This window comes from Argentina silus (assembly GCF_951799395.1).
Source record: "Argentina silus genome assembly, chromosome: X".
In the NCBI taxonomy this organism is placed as follows: Eukaryota; Metazoa; Chordata; class Actinopteri; order Argentiniformes; family Argentinidae; genus Argentina; species Argentina silus.
Window position 1 is genome coordinate 25,720,155 of NC_139653.1, and position 17,485 is coordinate 25,737,639.

The 17,485-nt window shown below is 42.8% G+C and overlaps 1 protein-coding gene across 1 annotated transcript in view; it reads right to left on the bottom strand.

Moving 5' to 3' along the window:
* The window catches only part of dync2h1 (dynein cytoplasmic 2 heavy chain 1), a gene marked incomplete at its 5' end in the record, with an annotated part of 120,887 nt that extends 104,722 nt beyond the window's left edge, over positions 1–16,165 (bottom strand). The window contains 27 exons of the mRNA XM_083695873.1: positions 1,049–1,117; positions 1,217–1,375; positions 1,504–1,674; positions 1,820–1,934; positions 2,853–3,008; positions 3,193–3,398; positions 3,658–3,807; positions 4,107–4,234; positions 4,469–4,584; positions 4,890–5,017; positions 8,529–8,757; positions 9,113–9,252; positions 9,512–9,610; positions 9,779–9,943; positions 10,073–10,168; positions 10,339–10,534; positions 10,657–10,832; positions 11,391–11,515; positions 11,781–11,892; positions 12,086–12,199; positions 13,330–13,464; positions 13,755–13,987; positions 14,405–14,549; positions 14,688–14,806; positions 14,956–15,094; positions 15,378–15,548; positions 15,983–16,165. Of these exons, the coding sequence (XP_083551999.1) occupies positions 1,049–1,117; positions 1,217–1,375; positions 1,504–1,674; positions 1,820–1,934; positions 2,853–3,008; positions 3,193–3,398; positions 3,658–3,807; positions 4,107–4,234; positions 4,469–4,584; positions 4,890–5,017; positions 8,529–8,757; positions 9,113–9,252; positions 9,512–9,610; positions 9,779–9,943; positions 10,073–10,168; positions 10,339–10,534; positions 10,657–10,832; positions 11,391–11,515; positions 11,781–11,892; positions 12,086–12,199; positions 13,330–13,464; positions 13,755–13,987; positions 14,405–14,549; positions 14,688–14,806; positions 14,956–15,094; positions 15,378–15,548; positions 15,983–16,165 (3,975 nt within the window). The remainder of the gene's footprint in view (positions 1–1,048; positions 1,118–1,216; positions 1,376–1,503; positions 1,675–1,819; positions 1,935–2,852; positions 3,009–3,192; positions 3,399–3,657; positions 3,808–4,106; positions 4,235–4,468; positions 4,585–4,889; positions 5,018–8,528; positions 8,758–9,112; positions 9,253–9,511; positions 9,611–9,778; positions 9,944–10,072; positions 10,169–10,338; positions 10,535–10,656; positions 10,833–11,390; positions 11,516–11,780; positions 11,893–12,085; positions 12,200–13,329; positions 13,465–13,754; positions 13,988–14,404; positions 14,550–14,687; positions 14,807–14,955; positions 15,095–15,377; positions 15,549–15,982) is intronic.
* Positions 16,166–17,485: the final 1,320 nt, after the last annotated feature.

A 17,485-nucleotide genomic window follows, 5' to 3' on the forward strand; every position in this document is an offset into this window, starting at 1 on the left:
ATATTGAGGAAGAACAATAGTTGGACTTGAAAGCCCACTAACTATAGTTGGATTTGCTGAAGCAAGCCCATTAACAAGTATGACAGATAAATATAGTAAGCTTGCTAGTTACTTAGCTAGCTATATTTCTAGATTAGATTGAATGGTGGCAAGAGTGCTCTTTTAAATGGTAATATTTATAAAAGAAAAAAAAGAAAAAAAAGAAAAAGTATACAGAAGGTCACTGTTTAAAATATACATGTTTTCATCACAACAGTGGGCTACCTCAATGCCGCTGCTGTGGCAGACACCAGTTGTGAGGACGTGTGAAGTGCTGCCGAAAGCCACCACAAGGTGATAACAAGAGCTGTGAAGGATGTTTGAAAAGACCCATCTTTCTGTGGTAGAAATTACTGACATTGCTGATATTGCGGTGCGAACAGTCTAACGACCTGCTTCAGGTTCACATCTAGCCACTGCCGCATTTACAAAGCAAATGTCCAAACCTCTACTGAAATGTGTTATTGTGTGAAAAATTAACATTGATTGATTGCTTTCAAATAATAGTGTCCTTGTGCTGCTGAAGAATCAACTGGGCCAAGATTTTTCTGATGCTTTGCAAGGTTTTCTTATGCACTATAGTAGTAGTATAATTAGACTTCCTGTCTATGTTATTTTATCTGATTCATTAAATAAAATAGCATACAATTTGTCACATCTTTTACCATTACTTTATGTGCATGTTTTTATTGTGTGTGAGAAATGCACTTTTAAACTGAATCTAACTTGAATCTCGTGTTATCTCTTCTGAATGTGATGATGAATCAATGAATAGAATGGATCATCAGTAGCCTAGAGAAGATGACAATTCGCTCAGAAACCACCACCCCAGAAACCACCACCCCACATTGTAGACTAGATCGCTGCCCATTAAAGACCAATTCCATAGGTAGAGCTTGGGAAGCTCACTAATTAAGTATGATGTATTAAAAGAAGAACATTCAGTAGGACAAAAAACAGTAGTGTGTGCTGCTTCACTAATTACTTCTGTGTGCGTGTGTGGACTCACCTTGTCCTGGAAGCCGCGGTAGTATGGAGAGTCCTTCAGAGACTGCAGCAGGCAGCGGTTATCACCCACCTGGATGTAGATACAATCAGATACAAGGTTTGTAGGGTTAGGATTAGATAATGTATGAATACGATGATACCATACTATTTCCATGTTGCAGATATGTACCTGGTTGACGATGTCCTTCCAATCCTTGATGAGTGTGAGTGTGTGTCCAGTGCTGTCTGTGTAGTCAGAGAGGGTGAAGGCAGCTCCAGCTCCCCATAGGTCCAGCTCTCTTAGAGCCTCCCTGATGGTCACCTCAGCCTGGGCACGACTGTTCAGGTCCTGCAGGCCAGACAGAGAGAGATCACTTCAGTACACTGGCTGGACTGGGATTGAATGTGTTTATCTACGACATACCAAGCAATCAGAAAAAAAGTCCACGTTGGTTACCAGGGTGTGTGTGTATGTACCTTTAGCTCCAGGGCTCTATTAGTGATGGTATCAGCTACGTTGAGAAGGTCAGAGAAGGTGAGTCTCTCCAGGGTAGTTCCTCTGGGCAGACCGAGAAGTCTGAACAGATCCAACCAGTGGTCATGGGAGAGGTTCTCCCCTCGCACGTACTTCAGTACAGGGACCACACTCTACATGCATACACACAAAGAATACACCATTTAACACTCTGTCTGTGTGTCTGTCGTTCTGTGTGTCTGTCTGTGTGTGTCTGTCTGTCTGTCTGTCGGTCTGTCTGTCGGTCTGTCTGTTTGTAGGTCTGTCTGACTCTGTCACCTTGTACTTGTCCACTTCTCTCTGTAGTTTGACAGACATGGTGGTATGTTGCTCCAGTTTCCTCAGTCTGTCCTGCCATGCAAACAGAAACTCCTCAAAAACATATGTCTTACTCCTGCAAAACACACACACACACACACACACACAGAGAAAAACTCATAGGTGATATGATAATTAAAATGATAAAACGGGTTAGAAGAAATAGGTGATCTGATTAGCTAAACATGCGTCCCAAGCCATGCATCACACATCTGAAAAAGGGGTGCCGGGTGGTTAAAGGTTAACATATACAAGTGTCAACCCGATGGCTTTTCAAAACAAAAAAGATGGCTGACATCTCTCTTGTATCGAATGATGTTACCCCTGGTTACCACAAAACAACAATGTCAATATCTCAAACCTAAAATACATGTAATGCCAACACTGTAATAACACTACCCAGTGGATGTGGTACTAAAAAAGCCTTTTTTTTGGCTGCACAGTCATTTTCTAGTTAAACCGATAGCTAGCAACGGAGAAATTCTAGTAAGCCAACACACTTGCTCTATACTCTACAAACCATGACCACCAGTGCTGTAGCTTGCTACTTTTCTTTCCCACCAAAGATTAATTCTTTACAAGAGAATACAGCTGGCTAACTAGTTGGATAAATGGGAAACAGTAACAGTATCCCTGTTGGCATATTAAACTTGTAATTTTAATTCTAGACTAGACATTTTACACTTAAACTGGAGGGACGTGCACATCAGTGCACAACTATGGGATCAGTTTTCAAAAAACATTAATGTACTCCAGGGTGTGCATTAACAGTCGATATCCATATGTTTCCGGCGGTAAGTGCATTCGACCTGCGCTTACGTGCTCTGTCACAACCGCCGGAAGTGTGTGGATTTCGGCTGTTAATGCACACCCTGTCATGCATTAATGCTTAAATATCACAATAGGAGCATGACATCAATATTGCCACAGTTTGAATATTCCATGGCCACCCAGAATATGTGTCTGTAACGCAGACATAATCCCAGATCCATACCTGAATGTGATCCAGTCTTCCTTGGCCTTGTCCTGGAAGCCCTGCTGCCACTCCTCATACAGGGACCACATGAGGGAATACTCCTCCATGTCCTGGATGGTCTCCTCTGCCAGGGAGAAGTCTGGAGGTTCCAGCTCAAAATGACAGCAGTCCTCACTGAGGAGACACATTCAGAAGGTGATTAACCAATCAGGAAGTTAACAGGAAGTATTAGAAGTTAGTGTACAGGAGTCTCTGGTTTACATTTCTCTGGCACTACCACGTACACTGGCTCTCTCCAATTTAATGCGATAGTTTACAATAATAATAATAACATATACTATGTGTGTGTGTAACCTACAGCAGGCGTGTGCGGGTGAGCTCCAGCTCCTCGAACTCCTGTCTCTTGTCTCTGATGGTTTGGACACAGGCCTGCAGCGCAGCTTGGTCTCCTGTCTCCAACACCTCATCTCTGGGTTTGAGCTGGTCCCAGCGAGCCCGGAACCTCCCCAGCTCCAGCCTATAGGCCTGGATACGACTCTCAGCATTACTCCTCATCACCTTCACCTACAGAAGGACAGACAGAGAGAGAGAGAGAGAGAAAGAGAGGAAAACTGGTACTTGTGTGTCTGTGCACGCACAAGCTCTGTGCTTGTGCACTTCAGCATTTGTGAGACTGTTCCCCCGCTCTGGGGTGTATGTGTCCACCCGTGTGTGTGTGTGTGTGTGTGTGTGTGTGTGTGTGTGTGTGTGTGTGTGTGTGTGTGTGTGTGTGTGTGTGTGTGTGTGTGTGTGTGTGTGTGTGTGTGTGTGTGTGTGTGTGTACCTGGTCTTTGATCATGAGTTGGTGGCTTTCCATCATCAGCTCCAGTTTGTCCCATCTGGCTCTGAGGGAGGAGAGAGAGTCCATTCCTCCTCCAGCTACGGCACGCAGCAGACGGTTCTTCTCCTCCGCAGCCTGGAACTGGGGCAGAATCTAAGGCCACACATCATTACAGTCAGTAACACACCTTCACACAAAGGCAATGTTATACAACTAGTTAGGCAATTATCTGCATAATACAACATCACAGTGTAGAAGTGTAGAGACATCTCTGCTACGATTAAAGAAATATTACAAATATTCCTGAAACATAACAATTGATGTATGTATGTATGGATGGATGGATAGATAGATAGATAGATGGATGGATTGATTGATTGATTGATTGATTGATTGATTGATTGATTGATTGGCGGGTTGACTTATTGCTTGGCGTTGTTGAAGTTGCTTACATCAGGTTTGCGGGCCTGTATGTGGCTGTGTCTGGCGTTGGCCTCTCCGATCTCATTGATACTCTCTGGTCGTGTGGACAAAGACTCCATCGATTCTGTCACAAAACTGTCTATATTCTGGGTATGGGCTGGAGAGAGGGAGAAGTGAGAGGGGGGTGGATTACTCATGGCGAGAGAGAAAGAAAGGTAGAACAGAAAAATAGAAACAGAAAGAGAAACGAGAAAGAAAGTGATAAAAGTAGGGAATGGAGGTGAGTCAACTGATGGAAGTACACTGTATACATATGAACTTTCCGATCCCATGGTTTTTCATTGTCATGCGTTTGGTCATGTGAGGGCACTGCTCTCGACCGTGTCTTTACCTTGTATGGACTTCCTGAGTGACATCAGCAGAGCATCAAATAGCCTTTGGATCAGGTCGTCAATCACTGCCTTCACTGGCTCACAGTTCACTGAGATACAGTCCACCTTCTCCAGACTGAGGTGAAGGGAGAGGGGCACAGGGGGAGAGAGACAGGGGAGGGGGGGAGGAGGAGGAGGCAGGAGGTGTTGCTAGGGCTTATTAGGTGAGGTGCAACATTCAGAATGACGTGGGTCATACACTTACGTACAGTATGTCTAAAGATTAACTAAGTTTTGTTACTACAATCCACTGACCCAACAAAGCCCAAAACAGAGAGTTGAGGGGGTGCATGTTTTAAAAGGAGGCTAGTTATTCATGTACTGAATGTATCTAATTGGGATAGAAGGGTTCCTCAGCAGGCCCAGCTGAGAGGCTTGTACCTGGGCAGGCGCTCTGACTCCTTCCCCTGGGCTTTCAGGGCCTTGAAGTTCCTCTCCCAGTCCTGCACTGAGTGAAGGTGCTTCTCCACCAGGGTCTCTATGTCCACCTGGCCCAGTACCACCCACTCCTGCCACCCGCACACACACACACACACACGCACCCGCACCCACACACACACACACACACACACACACACACACACACACACACACACACACACAAATATAGTAAGTGTTAGAGAGAGAACTGGTTGTGTTGATTTCCTTGGCTGAGTTTCTGTGTAAAACGTGACAGAAACTTTAATGTGGGTGGAGGGGGTCTCCCTTCTAAAATGTTGGCACAGGCAGCAGATACCAAACCCATTTCCAACAGAAAACATGCCATAATTAACTCAAAATACCCACTAGATCAGAACTTTTTTTTCTAGTTAGGCTACACTATGGCTTTCTGAATCATTAAATCATTCAAACATTCAAGTGTATTCTTTCAAATCTGACAGAATACTGTAAAAGTATAGCTTATAACAGTGCCTGGGACTGCTTAAAGGGATGCTTCACCCTCCATTTCTTCTTTTTGAGCCATTCTGTTGTAGCTTTGCTTGCGTGTTTTGGATCATTGTCCTGTTGCAAGATCCATGTTCGGTTCAGCATCAGATTTTTGACAGATGGCCTCACATTTTCCTCAAGAATTCTGGTACAATATGGAATTCATGGTTGACTCAATGATGGCAAGTTGGAAAGGCCCTGAGGCAGCAAAGCAGCCCCAAACCATAATGCCACTGCCTCCATGCTTTACGGTTGGTATGAGGTTCTTCTGTTCAAAGGCAGTGTTTCGTTTTCACCAAAGATTTGCAGCCAAAGTGTCTGGATTTGCAGCCAAACAACTCCACCTTTGACTCATCTGTTCAGAGCATATTGTTCCAGTAGTTTTGGTCTTTACTCAGATGTTGTCTGGCAAACGTCAGTCGTGTCTTGATATTCTTTTTTGAGAGCAGAGGCTTCTTCCTTCCTGACCTTCCATGTTGGCCAAGTTTGTGCAGACTCATTCTGACAGTTGACATATGCACTTCAACATTGATTGTGGCAAGAGAGGCCTGTAGATCCCTTGATGTTACCCTGGGGTTCTTATAGACTCCTATGAGCATCTTTCGTTCAGCTTTTGGGCTGAATTTGGTGGACTAGATAGGTAGTTTGCCAGTGGTCTGGAATTTTCTCCATTTGTAGATGATCTATTGGATCTATTGGCATGGCTTTGTAACCCCTCCCAGACTCATGGGCATCAATAATCTTTCTTCTGAGGACCACGGATAGGTCTTTTGATCTTGAACCCTCTCAAGTTAATGATTTTCTAATAATGTTTTGGTGCACCTGATTTTTATTTTAGCCATTTTATGTGATGGTAAAAGTAGGGTTGTACTAACTTTTTCCGCTTAAGGAAATTGCATTTCTGTTTATATTAATTGCATAAATGGTTTCAAAGTTGTTGTTTTTTTGTGTGATTTGAATGTGGTTGGAATTTAGCTCAAATATCCATGTGTCCAAATATGTAAAAAAGAAGACAACTTTCCAGGAGGTGTACTTATTTTTTCACATCACTATATATATATAGTGCCTTCAGTAGGTATTCACCCCCTTGGACTTTTTCCACATTTTATTGTGTTACAACCTGACTTTAAAATAGATTTAATTATTGTTGTTGTCACTGATCTACACAAAATATTGCATAATGCCAAAGTGAAAATATATTTTTTTAAATGTTGACTACTTAATAAAAAATGAAAAGCTGAAATGTCTTGCGTCAATAAGTAATAAGTATTCACCCCCTTTGCTAAGACATTCTTAAAATTAGCTCAAATGCAAAAATCCAAATGCAAAAGAATGCAAAAGATAATAGTTAATGTGATTTCGGATTGAATATCTTTGTTATTATAGGGTCTCTGAATTGCATAGAAATCAATTACACATTATGTGGATTAGCCTTTGAATGGGGACATTTCAAGATGTATCCACCTTTTCATATTTTAAGATGGACACCTCAACTTCAACTTTAAAATGTGTAGACTGACTCCACTTAAACCACTTTTACCCTGTAATCCAGTGGATTTGTTGTTTACATTATTCAATAGTAGACACATTCACAAAAAAATAGTGTTTTAAAATGACCTCTGAGTCAAGATATCTCGCTTTGAATGCCCTCATCAGTCCTGATGTTCCAAATTGTCCATTTGAATCAATTCCTACAACTCCCAAGATTCCCCTCTCCATCCCACGTGAGGTCCTATTGTTGAACAGTGCAAGAGCTAGCGCATGCTGCTCTCTGGGAATCACTGGCATAGTAGAGCAGGGTCGGAGTGCAAAAACTCTTATCTGACGTATTTGAACGCGGTATGACACTTTTTTAGGTAAGTAAGTAAACACAGACCTTGTGTTTTGATAGCTATGATGCAGCTGCATGCGAAATAATAGTTTGAGACAGTATGCACCGTGGATTGACTAGAAATACACATGGATTTTGGGTAAACTTCCCCTTTAAAGAACTACCATTGAGTTTTGATACATTGATGCATTAATTAACATGGCTTTCTATGCATCTCCTCTTTCATCTTTTAAACACACAGAAATCGCGATCACAGCTTGTGGAAAACTGTAGCTAAATAACAAAAACACTTAAAAACAATTTTTTAAAACCAACATTAAGGCAAAAATCACACATTGAAAATTACTCACTGCCTAGAATGACCCTCCCATAGTAGGCTTTAAGTTTCACGCCTATCCCTGTATCAAAATATCACTAAATACACTCACCGAACACATTATTAGGAACACTATACTAATACTGGGTAGGGCCTCCCTTTGCTCTCAAAACAGCCTCAATTCTTCGTGGCATTGATTCCACAAGATGTGGGAAACATTCCTTTGAGATTCTGGTCCATGATGACATGATTGCATCACGCAATTCCTGCAGATTTTTCAGGTGCACTTTCAAGTTGTGAATCTCCCGTTCTACAACATCCCAAAGGTGTTCTATTGGATTCAGATCCAGTGACTGGGAAGGCCACTGAAGAACACTGAACTCATTGTCATGTTCATGAAACCAGTTTGAGACGACTTTTGCTTTGTGACATGGTGCATTATCATGCTGGAAGTAGCCATTAGAAGATGGATAAACTGTGGCCATGAAGGGATGCACATGGTCAGCAACAATACTCAAATAGGCTGTGCCATTCAAGCAATGATTGATTGGTATTAACGAGCCCAAAGTGTGCCAAGAAAACATTCCCCACACCATTACACCACCTCCACCATGAGAAGGTGTACAGGTGTTCCTAATAAAGTGCACCAGGTTCAGCTGGAGTGTTGTCACAAATGTTGAATCAATGGTGACCATAATTGTGGATCATTTTTAAATGGAAGCATAGAATATGTTTGTTGTAAAGTGGCTGCTAAGATTTATAGATGGCAGGTGGTAACCCTGTTTAATTCCCTTCAGCATGGAGTATGACTACAAATGTGACGTGTGTCCTGAACACCCAGCAGCCTGAAGCAGCACTATCAAACACTTGTTAACACTAGCATGCTACTTGTGCATTTTTCAACACTATTTACCACTGTCTAACATTGTGCAACATTTTGTAATACCTTAAACTTGTCCTGAATGCTCAGCAACCTGCTGAAGAGATCCTCTGCCTTGCTGAAAATGGTGAGGAAGCCCGAGGCGTTCCTGTCGATCATAACGCTGAAGATGAGCTCCTCTCCCTGAGTGCTGACACCTTTGAACTGGTTGGGGATGGAGATGAACCTCTTCATCTCTCTGAAGTACCTGGCCCTCACCTCCTCAAATGGGGGGCGGAACTGCAGACGACCCTGTCTAAGTGACGGAGGAAGCAGAGAAGAGGATACCAAGTATATCATAATATAGTCCCGAATATTTTACGGAGGTACATCTTTGAGATACATTTTTATTTCACAGTAACAAATGCTGATTACGGTAAAGATGCTGAATTACGGTACAGTATAGAGGAAAGAAACTTAAGAAGAAGTAAGTAAGAAAAAGGGCGAAAGAGACAGTGAGTAGGGGGAGAAAAACACAAACAGAGAAAGAAACAAATAGGCTTAGAGAGAGAATGAGACTGAAATACTGGCACCCGAAAAGAGACTGAAAGCTACATTCACAAAGAGAAAGAGAGAAACAGAGATAGATAGAGACTGGTAGGTAATCTAACTTGAAGGTGAGGTCTATGTGTATGTCAGGCAGGTTCTTGTTGAGGGCCTCTAGACCAGTCTGGTATTGGTGCTCCAGAGCCTTGTAGAGCTGGTGGTTCCAGTGCTGCCGCCACGCACGCATGTCCCCCGACCGGAATCCCTGTACACACAACACAATCTCAACACATCACAGATCCTGTGCATACAGAACATACAGAAGATGAACGGGCACAACAATCAGCCAAGCAACCATCTTGAATACTGCCAATCCGCTATTCTGGCAGTTTGGATCAAAAAAGCACACTAGCTGTCCATAGTTAGGACTCTAGCAAAGAAAAAGTGATAGTGTGCATCTTCCAACATGATGATGATGATGATCTTCATCATCATAGCCCTTTCCCTTCCCTCTCTCTGGTCACCTGTGCCTCCAGAGTAGCGAACCCGGTGCGCAGCTCCTGCAGTCCGTCTTTCCAGCGCTGCTGGTGCCTCAGCAGATCTACATTCATCAGGTTCACCACCTGATACACACAGGGTCAAAGGTCAGATGGTCAGAATACACTCAAGAGAGAAGTGAGTGGAATGGAGGGAATTACCACCCAGAGTTCCCACAGTAAAGGTTGTAAAAGGTTGGCTCCTCTTTGAGAAAATCAGCCGCTTTTAGAGGTCATCTGACCAAGCAAGTGTACCTTCTCAACGAAGTCTGTGTGCCACTTGCGTAGTTTCCTGTTCTCTGTGGAGAGTCTCTCGGCGGCAGACTGTAGTTTTCTGATGTACACCTCCAGCTCTTTGGGATTATCCCAGGTGATCTGTAACTTCCCACCTGACTCACGTGACTGGGAACGAGGGTTCTGCTGATGAGGGCAAAGGGACACAGGCAGAGCTTTAAAATGATATTCTCCATTTCTTGAATGCCATGTTCGCTCCAAAGTCATTTTTCCCTTTGTCCCTAACTGATTAAAAGCATATGGATGGCACAGCACCTTCATGACCTGCTCAAAGGCCAGGGCGTAGTTGAGCATCATGGGTCTCTGGGAGGGAATCATCTGCTGGTCTATGGTGTTATAGAAATGAGCCACCTGCCATAGAACATTACTGCATTACTGCATCTGACTCCTGAAAAATCCTCAGGAGAAACTGATGAAGATGGACACAAACACAAACACACAAATAGGCCATCTAAAGTACTGTATCTAAAGCCAACAAGTCCCAGGTGCAAGAGAGGTCCAGAGAGAAACTGAAGGCTTGCCTGTTTGAGTATGATGGCCTGTCTGTAGAACTTATCTGCGGTATTGGCAGCCTGCTGTATCTTGGCTGGGATAGGGAAGCCCAGGGCTGAGAGCTGTCTGACCTCCCTCAGTAGAGTCACCAAACGGTCAGAGTACTGTATCTTCAACTTCCCATCAACGTGGTCCAGCTCCATCACACGGTTACTGGCCTGCAGACTAAAGGGGGAGGGAGGATAGAGAGGAGGCGGGGGCCAGGGTGTAATTCAAAAGACGCTTTAGAAGGAGTCATAGGCAGTGATGTCTGTAACTGCACTCCAAGTACAAGTCAGAGAACTGACCTGATTCCAGACTTTGGGTCTAAGAGGCCAGAGAGGATGTCTCTGGACCAGTCATCAAATTGTTCCTGCTCAAAGGCCCGGAGAACCTCCAGCAGGTCGTCACAGAACCGCAGGAACGAACGGAACCCAGACAAGTCTGACAGCAGCGCCTCCGCTATTCTGATGGAGTCCTCAACCTGGGGACAGACACAATCAATCATCATGTATCACACAATCAATCATCATATATCACACAATCATCCATCATATATCACACAATCAGTCATCATATATCACACAATCAATCATCATATATCACACAATCATCCATCATATATCACACAATCAATCATCATATATCACACAATCAATCATCATATATCACACAATCAATCATCATATATCACACAATCATCCATCATATATCACACAATCAATCATCATATATCACACAATCATCCATCATATATCACACAATCAATCATCATATATCACACAATCAATCATCATATATCACACAATCATCCATCATATATCACACAATCAATCATCATATATCACACAATCAATCATCATATATCACACAATCATCCATCATATATCACACAATCAATCATCATATATCACACAATCAATCATCATATATCACACAATCAATCATCATATATCACACAATCAATCATCATATATCACACAATCATCCATCTGGTTTTCAGAGGGCTGCCTGTGAGATTGAGCAGTTGTGACAGTGTTACCTTGTGTATGAGCTGGCGGACCCAGACAATGTTGTTGACCACCTCTGGCAAGTTCCTGCCTGCCAGTGGACCAGACTTCTCCCCTGGGGCACCATGACAACGGCTCTCAAAGTCTGTACGCAGCCCTGTGAAAACAGTCATTGTTGTCAGTGTGTTCAAATGATAGTTGTTAGATAACTTTGCCTGGCAGGTTTGATGCAATACAATGTTTGTGCTGTGTCAAGAAAGATGGCTAGGAACAAGACAGGTGATAGCTAGTGTTATCAATTTCAAGAGTGGCTTAAAGTAAGTATGGTTGTCATGTTTGTCATGTATTATTATTTGGATATTATTTTGCACAAGACTCAACATAAGAGGTCCTTTTTTATTTAATATAAGAAAAGCTTGTACCCTTGATGTAGTCTAAGAGTCTGGCCAACAGCATCTCTCTCTCTGACTGCAACTCCTTGCTGACAGTGGGTCGTCTGATCAGCTCCCTGTGCTTCTGAAACACCTGCAGGAGCTGGTAACAGATACACGTAGGAAGTATACGTATTTGTCATGTACAAGCTTAACTTTAAAAACCTTTAGACACCTTTATTTCCATTTCCTAAAAGCATTGAAAACAGCAGCTCAATCCATTATCTTAATGAGGTATTCTCAAATCAAGGTAAACAAACAGGATACATGTTTATAATAACAGACGTGATGTGCACCTGTTGTGGGTTGTCCTGAACATCTGCAATGCAGGCCTTGAGTCTCCCAGCCACCTCCTGCTCTGCTGGACCGATGGCACGCTCAAACTGGACTACAGCAGCCCTCCACAGAGGCTACAGGAAGGAGAGATACTCAATCAGAGACATGGACTCTCCCCATGCATGCACACACACATGTGAATACACTGTTACATTAAGTCTGTTCACTTTGAGTGTTGATCCCAGTGTAATTTCACATATTGTACTATGCTGTTTTAATGTTTTTTTGCTATTTTGAAATAATTCACATTGTTGTAATATAATCCCCACATAAGTGCCTACTGTGAATAAGCATCAAAATCATTTTACCACTTTCTAAAAGGAATCTCTAATATGTGTTCTATTCAAATACATGTAGAGTGTTTGTCTATGTACTCTAATTGATATGCCATGGATCTTGTTTGTTAAGATGTGTTTGTTTATATTGATCACAAACTATAAGGATGGAGATAAAGTTGCTATGTTAAGAGTGTCTTAGAGCTAGTATCCTACTGTACTTACTGTACCAGCTTTCATTTACATTACATTTTTTACCTTTAGCAGATGCTTTTTTCTAAAGAGACTTACAAGTACATTTGTCTAAAGTAAGTGAATCATCTATACATCAGTCATCATAAGCAAAAATCTATGCTAGGACCATTGGCAGTCACAATGCCATATTTTTTTATTTTATTTTATTATTAACAGTAGAGGAACTAGCCAGCTATTGTGCTATCTGTACCAGCTACCGTAAAACATGCTATACGGTTACATGTTGTATGTAATACTGCTATGGAATGAATTTGCAATAAATAACTCCTTTGACCATCATCACTGGAGTCCTTGTGTGTGGCTATGCAGCGAGGGAACCAACGCAACAACAACACAACGCAGAGTGGCGAGCTAGCTATAAAGCATAGTACAGTATGGGCCAGATTTACGAGCCCTTTCCTCCATGGTGTATTTGAGAATTATATGCATGCATCATATAGCTTAGCTACATTATATGACTTTGGTGGACCATTATTACATCTACTACCATGGTCTACAAGCATTACATTTGGTGTTGTGACTCAGATGTGGGCACACATGCACACATACACACACTGTCATTCAGGTCCCCAAATTAACTCTAAACCAGCATTATATATTGCACAACAGGCACACTAAAACTGGAGTTACTGCTTCCACTCTTCCTCTCTGTGTTTTCTCATTCTCTCTCCTACCTCAGTGTAGGGGTTGTAGTGTAGTGGGTTGAGCCCAGAGAAGGGTTCAAAGACAAGGGCAGGGGTCAGAGCCTGCTGTTTCCCTCCAGGCAGTAGACACAGCAGCTTCTCATGCACTGTACGCAGCGTCACCAACTGACATGCACACACACAAACACACACAGACACACACAGACACACACAGACACACATAGACACACACAGACACACAATCAGAGTTGCGTAAAAGAGCTGAGTAACACTACATACAAAGGTCATATCTGGGATATAAAGTGCTTACAGGACAGGACTACAGGGAGGGTTCCCCCAGAGAGTTTAGGGGGAAAGGAAGTAGAGTGTAATGGATGATAATCAAACTATTGAGAAGAGGACAAGAAAGGCAAGTCAATTTAGACTATTCCAATCTACAGATTGGTGCATCTCACCTCATCCAGTCTCTGTGCCAGTCTGTGAAGGGCCTGGGGGCGGTGTTTGTCTCCTTTCCATGGATGAGGGGTGTATCTCTTCCACACCTGCCCACTTAGGTGTTCACAGGCCGACACCCACTGCTCACAGATTGCAACGCCCATTCTCAGACTCTCTCTCACAGAGACGAATGGCTCCTCAAAGAGTTTCACACCACTCAACTTCTTCTGGACATACCTACCAAGTGCACCACCTGACACACACACACACACACACACACACACACACACACACACACACACACACACACACACACACACACACACACACACACACACACACACACACACACACACACACACACACACACACACACACACACACACACACACACACACACACACACACACACACACACACACACACACACAAACAAAACACCTTGTTTATCTTAGCTTGTCCAGTGCACTATTCAAGACTTTCTATCCACCAGTCAACCTCATGAACTAACATATTCAAAAGGTCAAAGACATACCATCTAGAAACTGAAACAGCTCCTTAACACAAATACATCAGTAAATCAGCTAAACTAATACTTCTAACAGTTTCAGTTCCTTGAAAAGTATATTAATGTACGTGTGTGTGCGTGTGGGGATGTGTGTGTTCGTACCAATGACGTCCATGAGTCTGAGCATGTGTGTCTCAGGGTAAGGCTCATAGTCACTCTGCCTCCAAACATCTTCCAGCGTCTCCCTGCTCACCTCCACCAGCTCTACAGCATCATATAGAGACACACCATCTAGACCACCATATTCCTGATACAGAGAGAGAGAGACAGAGAGAGACAGAGAGAGAATGCGAGAGAATGCGAGAGAGAGAGAACGCACACATACAGATGTAGGAAGTTGCATCGGTGGTAAAATGTAGGTTATAGTACTGGCATTGATAGATACCTTCTCTATGGGCTTGAAAAGCTCAGAGAAGTGCGCAGCCCTCTCTCTCACACTGCTCTTCTCCCCAGACTCAGAGAGATCCCCCCAGTACTGGAACTCATCCACAGGGGTCAGGATACCTGCACAGGGGAATGTATCAATGTGACAGTTCTGCACTGAATTGAATTGCTATTGAGTTGATAGAGGCAATGTGAAGGTGTGCATGTTATTATTTTCAATACTTAGTAAAGAGAAACATTAGGGATGTCTAAACAGCATCTGTACCCACCCAGTACGTCGTCCTCCCTGTGGCTTCTCTTGGCTGTGTGTTGGGTTCCAGCACGCCGGACCACAGAGCCCAGCCCCAGCTCCAGCTCACTCAGGAGGCCAGCTAGCTTAGGGTCAAACACAGAGCTCCAATGCTCATCCTAGAGGGGAGGGGAACACAACAAAATGAGAAATAGTCCAATGGGAGTTTTGAATACTGCGTCTAGCATTTCCATGATATGCAATTCATTTTCAGAGTGTTTACAAAAACTGTTGAATTGACTCTTGATTGAATAATTACAGTTCTCAAAACCATTGTTACAATAAAAATCATGCTGCAGTGTTGTAAGGTATTATTTGCTCTGCTCAGCACTATTTGCTGAATCAAATTGGGGTTCTTAGTAAATAGGGGCCTGAATGTTTGTCCATCATACAGTACAGTACCTTGAGCAGCACAGGAGCGAACACCTGTCTGACAGCCTGGTAGAGGGTGCTGATGGGAGATTCCAGCATGGAAGACACTAAGACATTCTCATGGAGGTTCTCCTCTGTTATCACTGTGGGACGCAGTTTGAAAAACACCAGCACCTTCTCTCTGCTTTCCCACGCCTCAACCTGAGGAGAAAAGATTCAACTATGTTTTCCCTGCACCAATGAGACGTATAATTCCCAAATCAACGCGACCCCTACCTCTAGGCCCAAATAACTATACAATCCTACAAGATCTACACATGTGCCTAGGTGTGCCTTTGGCATTGCCTGTACCCCATCAAGACAGACCAGAAAAGTGTTCAGCAATTACTGTAAAGAGGAATATCAGAAGAAAGAGGAAATTGGTTTGGGGTCAGTTTCCATGATGATGTCAGATGGACAGGTGGATGATGTCAGTAGACACTACATCAGATGATTCTGATTAGTCAGAATTTGTAGTGTGAAAAAAAGTGTAGTGTGTTAACTAGTATATATGATAGTGTGTGTTTAGTATGTACTTAATCAGTCAAGGTGGAAAATGCACCTCCATGATAACTCCCTGATAACTCCCCTGTTACCTTATTTGACAGGAGCAAGTCATTCTCATGTTTGTTGACAGAAAGCACAAATTCATTGCCATCATCCAAGAAGTTGTTGAGCTCCAGACTCTCAGCAAGGGAAGATGCCGGCTTCACTCCGAAGAAGTTCCCTGTCGTAGTGAGGATGAACTGCTTGCGGATGTCATCTGAACCACAGGACATCTTTCAATTCTGGCTTGGGGCTTAGGTGAAATGTTTTTGGATTCCTAGGTAAATTATAACTAATTAAAGACACACTCAGCCATTCTTGCATACCATCAAATAGTGTGCCAGCAATAAATACATAAACACAAGAACAAATGCACTGTCACATGCAAATAGGATTTCAATTACATATCTAGCTACAATTTGTGCTCTAGGCATGACATGAGAGCAACATAAATATTTGAGTATATGATAACACATAATTAATTTGCATTTATTGAAGTCAAATATGAACATACACAAAAACAAGGACAAACATGTAGACAGTTGTTCCACTCTCTTCAGCTATTTAAAACAGAGCCAGAATCGAGGGGGATATTGTGTTATTTGACATTACTGGAAGTGGAAATATTGCTCATGGTGGAATTAACTGGCCGTCTTTTTAAGTGGCCAGTTAACTAACAAGCACAATGTTGACATAAGGGTCATGATGGAAGGTTCATTAGACAGATTAATTTATAGTGACCATGTTAATATTAACCACCAGAGACAACTGGCGTCTTCCTAGTTACAGTACTGGGTCACACTTCACATTTAGTTGCCCTCCTAATCCTACACCGTGACCTAGTAACTCGCTAAGAACACAAGTAGAAGTAGATTAACATGATGCTGTTGCATGGTAGTACATGGTAGCTAATGTCTTTGTAATTGCACAGTACTGGAGTTGATGCTATGTAATTACCTATTGACTATGTAACAACATACTAGCTACTAGCTAAGTGTTACCGGCCAGTACTGTGTAGCTAGCAAGCTAACCACTTGTTACTCAGTCACTGGCTGCCCACCTCAAAACACACCCCTCCAGGCAGCACCACACTTAGCTTGCTAGCATAGGATATGATAAAGGCATCGTTGCTTCCATATAAGATAACTTCAAACACGGACCTTAGAGAGCTAGCTATTGTACTAGAGTTTATCATAGGTATGATTCATACTATTATTAGCAACTTCTGATGGCGCGAAGTGCGCGCAAAGCAAGAGCGGGCTTGGCTAAGCCTTTAGCACGAGCTAGTTTAGCCTAAACTTTAGGTACTCATCAGGGCCAGAATGGTAAGGCTTGCAACGGAGTCAACTCATGCTTACCCGGTGAAGATATCGCCTTTAGACAGAAAAAACAAAGGTAGACATCACTTTCTACAAGGTCCTCCAGTAGCTAAAACGCAAATTCAGTGAATTATGCGGAATCTAGATGCATCATGCGTTGTGCTGGCTAATCTGTGTAACGTTATGTTGTTGGTGAACCAGGGACAGAAGCTAACGTAGTTACCATAGCTACGT